The sequence below is a fragment of the Chiloscyllium plagiosum genome, unplaced genomic scaffold, assembly GCF_004010195.1.
Source record: "Chiloscyllium plagiosum isolate BGI_BamShark_2017 unplaced genomic scaffold, ASM401019v2 scaf_10537, whole genome shotgun sequence".
NCBI lineage: Eukaryota > Metazoa > Chordata > Chondrichthyes > Orectolobiformes > Hemiscylliidae > Chiloscyllium > Chiloscyllium plagiosum.
In genome coordinates, this window is record NW_025215014.1 from 1 (window position 1) to 3,991 (window position 3,991).

The 3,991-nt window shown below is 41.8% G+C and overlaps 1 protein-coding gene across 1 annotated transcript in view; it reads left to right on the forward strand.

The window, feature by feature from the left end:
- The first annotated feature begins 1,995 nt into the window (after positions 1-1,995).
- Positions 1,996-3,991, forward strand: part of LOC122548113 (protein regulator of cytokinesis 1-like) — a 9,337-nt gene continuing 7,341 nt past the window's right edge. Inside the window, exons 1-4 of the mRNA XM_043686672.1 lie at positions 1,996-2,186; positions 2,310-2,450; positions 2,773-2,920; positions 3,218-3,354. Coding sequence (XP_043542607.1) covers positions 2,067-2,186; positions 2,310-2,450; positions 2,773-2,920; positions 3,218-3,354 — 546 coding nt within the window. The 5' untranslated portion in view covers positions 1,996-2,066. The remainder of the gene's footprint in view (positions 2,187-2,309; positions 2,451-2,772; positions 2,921-3,217; positions 3,355-3,991) is intronic.

Consider the following 3,991-nt stretch of genomic DNA (forward strand, 5'->3'; position numbering starts at 1 on the left):
AATCTAGTCCCATCTGCCAGTACCTGGCCCAAACCCTTCCTATTCATATACCTCTTAAATGTTGCAATTGTACCAGCCGCCACCACTTCCTCTGGCAGCTCATTCCATACATGTACCACCGTCTGCATGAAAAGGTTGCCCTGTAGGTCTTTTTTTTTAAAAATTATATATCTTTCCCCTCTCACCCTAAACCTATGCCCTCTAGTTCTGGACTCCACGACCCAGGGAAAAGACTTTGTCTATTTACCCTATCCACGTTTGAGGAATTGGGGATAAGGGATGGTGTTTTTACAGGAGGTGAGTGGGCGGAGGTAGCTGTGGGAGTTTGTGAGATTGTAGTAGATGTCTGGTTAGTCAGTTGCCAGAAAGATTGTTGAACATGTCCAGGAGGAGAGGGAGGTGTCTGAGAATGTGCAGGTGAGTTGGAGGTTGGGGTGGAAGGTGTTGATAAAGTTGAACGATTCAGCCATCTTGTGGGAGCACGAGGCGGTGCCGATACACTGCACCAGCCCCCACACTGATGACTGTCACTGCAAAAGATCTATTTGACAAAGAGGCAGGCATAGCTGGATCCTGTGTGGGTGCTCATGGCTACCCCTTTGGTTTGGAGGAAGTGTGAGATTTGGAAGGAGAGGTTGTTGAGTGAGGAACAGTTCCGCCAAGTGGATCAGGGTGTCGGTGGAAGGGTGCTGGTTGGGATGCATGAGAGGAAGAACCGGGAGGTTTGGAGACCTTCGTCTTGGCAGATTGATGTGTACAGGACTGGATGTCCATGGTGAAGATGAGGCATTGAGGGCCAGTTAAATGAAAATCTTGGAGGTGAAGGGTGTAGATGATGTCATGAATGTAGGTGGGGAGTTCCTGAACTAAAGGGGATAGAATGGTGTCAAGGCATTACACCAACACCACCCCCCAGCTGATTCCCCCGCTACATCGATGACTATCGGCACCACTTCATCCTACCATGAGAAGGCTGAACAATTAATCAACTTCTTCACTAAAACATTCCACCCTGACCTCCAATTCACCTGGACCATTTCGGGGACCTCTGGATGCTGCCTGTCCTGCCACACTTTCTCAGCGATACACTCGTCTCTACCTTCTCAGTCAACCAGTCCTCAATAAATGGCTGTTCTTCACCCCAACAGCATGGGGTGTTTTATTTAGCAACCTCCTGTGTGGCACCTTATCAAAGACCTTCTGGAGATCCAAATAGAATATGTCCACCAGCTCCTCCTAAGTTGCTTGTTACTGCCTCAGAGTTCGAACATTTGTCGAGTATGACTGCTCCTTGACAAAACCATGCTGACTCGACCCAATTTACCATACACTCTTACTCTACAATCCCAGACCCTAAAATATTACCAACAAAAGTCAAACTAACCAGACAATAGTTTCCCATCTTCTACCTCCCTCCCTTTCTTGTACAGGAGTGTAATATTAGCCTTTTTTCTAGTTCTTTGGGACCCTTCCCGAATCCAGTGACTCCTGAAAAATCCCAACCAGTGTCTCTGCCATTTCCTTCAGAGTCCTGTGGTGTAGTCCATCTAGTCTGGGTAATTAATCCATACTTTTTTTCTCTTTTCATCTTCCCCAGCACCACCTCTGGCCATTACACTCACCTCTGCCTCTTTCCCTTAATTCTGGTATACTGCTGGTATCTTCCACTGAAGACAGCTGCAAAGTCCCTTTTTCAGTTCCTGTATTTCTTTTGTTCCTTGTTACCACTTCTCTAGCATTCCAATGTCCACTTTTAATACATCTAAAATTATGCTCTAGCAATCTTTATGCTGGGTGGCTTCTCTGGTGTTTGAGCTATCCCTTAGCAACTAAGGCAGAAATATTTCCAGATGTCGTACTTTTTCTCCTGTGGCAATAGATTTGATGTAACAAAGGAATTGTATAAGTCACTTCAAGGTTTTTAATTGGCAAGAGATTAATCTTTTGTACATTTTATACTCCTGAATTTGGCTTTGGTTACTGTGCTCCTATCATTCTTTTTTATTTTAAAATAGGAGTGCCGTTTAGCTACTTTCCTTGGACTCCGGCAAGAGATTAAAAAGCTCATGGTGGATATTGATCATTTCCCTGATACTACATTTGAAAAAGATGCAGTCCTTGAGGAGGAGAATCTATTTTTCCTCTCTGATGGAAATATTAAATCACTTGAGGTGCTTCGTCACCAGGTCAGTTCGTTTTGTTTTTCTTTTTTTGTTATATAAATGTCCTCGTGCCCGATTTGTTCACATTGAGACTTGCTGACGTGTGCTATTCACTTGTAATTTCTCATTACTGTTTTAAACTTTCAGTTAGAGGTGCAAAAGGAGGAATTGATGGCTTCACAAGAGTCTCTGAAAAAACAGATTCATTCTCTTTGGAACACTTTACAAATCCCTTTAGAGGAGCGGAACTTGTGTACAACAGGTTCGATACATCAAGTCAATACAGTGGTTAGTATTGAATCTCTGCAGTTGGTTAATGTCAACATGTGCATGAATGTTTCAAGAACAAACTTGATGACTTTTCAGAATGTAAATTATAATTGTAGACTAACTCCAAAGATGACCACTTTTCTTCAGTTCTGCATTAAACTTACGAGATATCCAAACTGAGTAGGGACCATCTTAACTTCTCTTTGTCGCACTCACACCTGACTGAGTCAAGGCAGTGTAAATTGTCACTTGTATTCTTTAACACTGATTTTTTTTTTAAATAGAATATTGTTGTCCTGTATCCCTGTTTTTATAATGGCTTACAACTTTTGTTCCATAGTTGCAACAGGAGCTTGAGCAGCTTCAACTAATGCAGGCTAAGAATATTAAACAAATTATCACTGGCATCCGACAAGAATTAAACACCTATTGGGACAAATGTTACTACAGCCAGAAAGAAAGAGAAGAATTTGCTTTCCTTTCCAATGGTAGGTTCATTTAATGTTCTTTGTGCGTTGCTTGTAAACTGAGAATTTTTGGCTGCAATATCTTTCCAACTTGATTGCAAAAGAAGTTAAACTTTTCAGTTGTCAGACAAAAATTTTCTGTAACCTTTTTTAAAGCCTACTTCACATGCAGAATATACTTCAAATGTCTCTTTGTTACTGGGGTGGAGGAGCATAGAAACAATGGTTGTTGCTGGGAATGCCACATTGCAATGATCAAGTACACAGTTCCTTTTCCAAATATTTCCAGTATTAAAGTTCAATGTGATTCATGTGCAGAAAATTTCACGGAAGAGTTGCTAAAAGTGCATGATGAGGAACTGGTAAAGATTACCCTCTATTACCAAAAACACCAAAAATTGTTTGCTGACATTGAAAAGAGGGAATGCTGGTGGAAGACCTTCTTAGAACTTGAGGTACTGTCATATTGATACAACATCATGTTGTGCTAACTCAATTTATTCATGGTTTTTCTTTTTGTACATTTCACACTCCTGGGCCTTGCATGTCTATGGATGGTTTTTACTGCTAACAATCAATAGTCTAACTTGTATAATTTGTGTTCCCCACTCAAGCTTACTCTAGTCGTCTAGTTAGTTGGTTTTTGCAAGAGTTGATTTTAAAACAAGACCAGGAAAGTACATAGAACATAGAAGAATACAGCGCAGTACAGGCCCTTTGGCCCTCGATGTTGCGCCAATCCAAGCCCACCTAACCTACACTAGCCCACTATCCTCCATATGCCTATCCAATGCCTGTTTAAATGCACATAGAGGGAGAGTCCACCACTGCTACTGGCAGGGCATTCCATGAACTCACGACTCGCTAAGTAAAGAATCTACCCCTAACGTCTGTCCTATACCTACCACCCCCTAATTTAAAGCTATGCCCCCTCGTAATAGCTGACTCCATACATGAAAAAAGGTTCTCATGGTCAACCCTATCTAAACCCCTAATCATCTTGTACACCTCTATCAAGTCACCCCTAAACCTTCTTTTCTCCAATGAAAACAAAACCCAAATGCCTCAGCCTTTCCTCATACAATCTTCCTA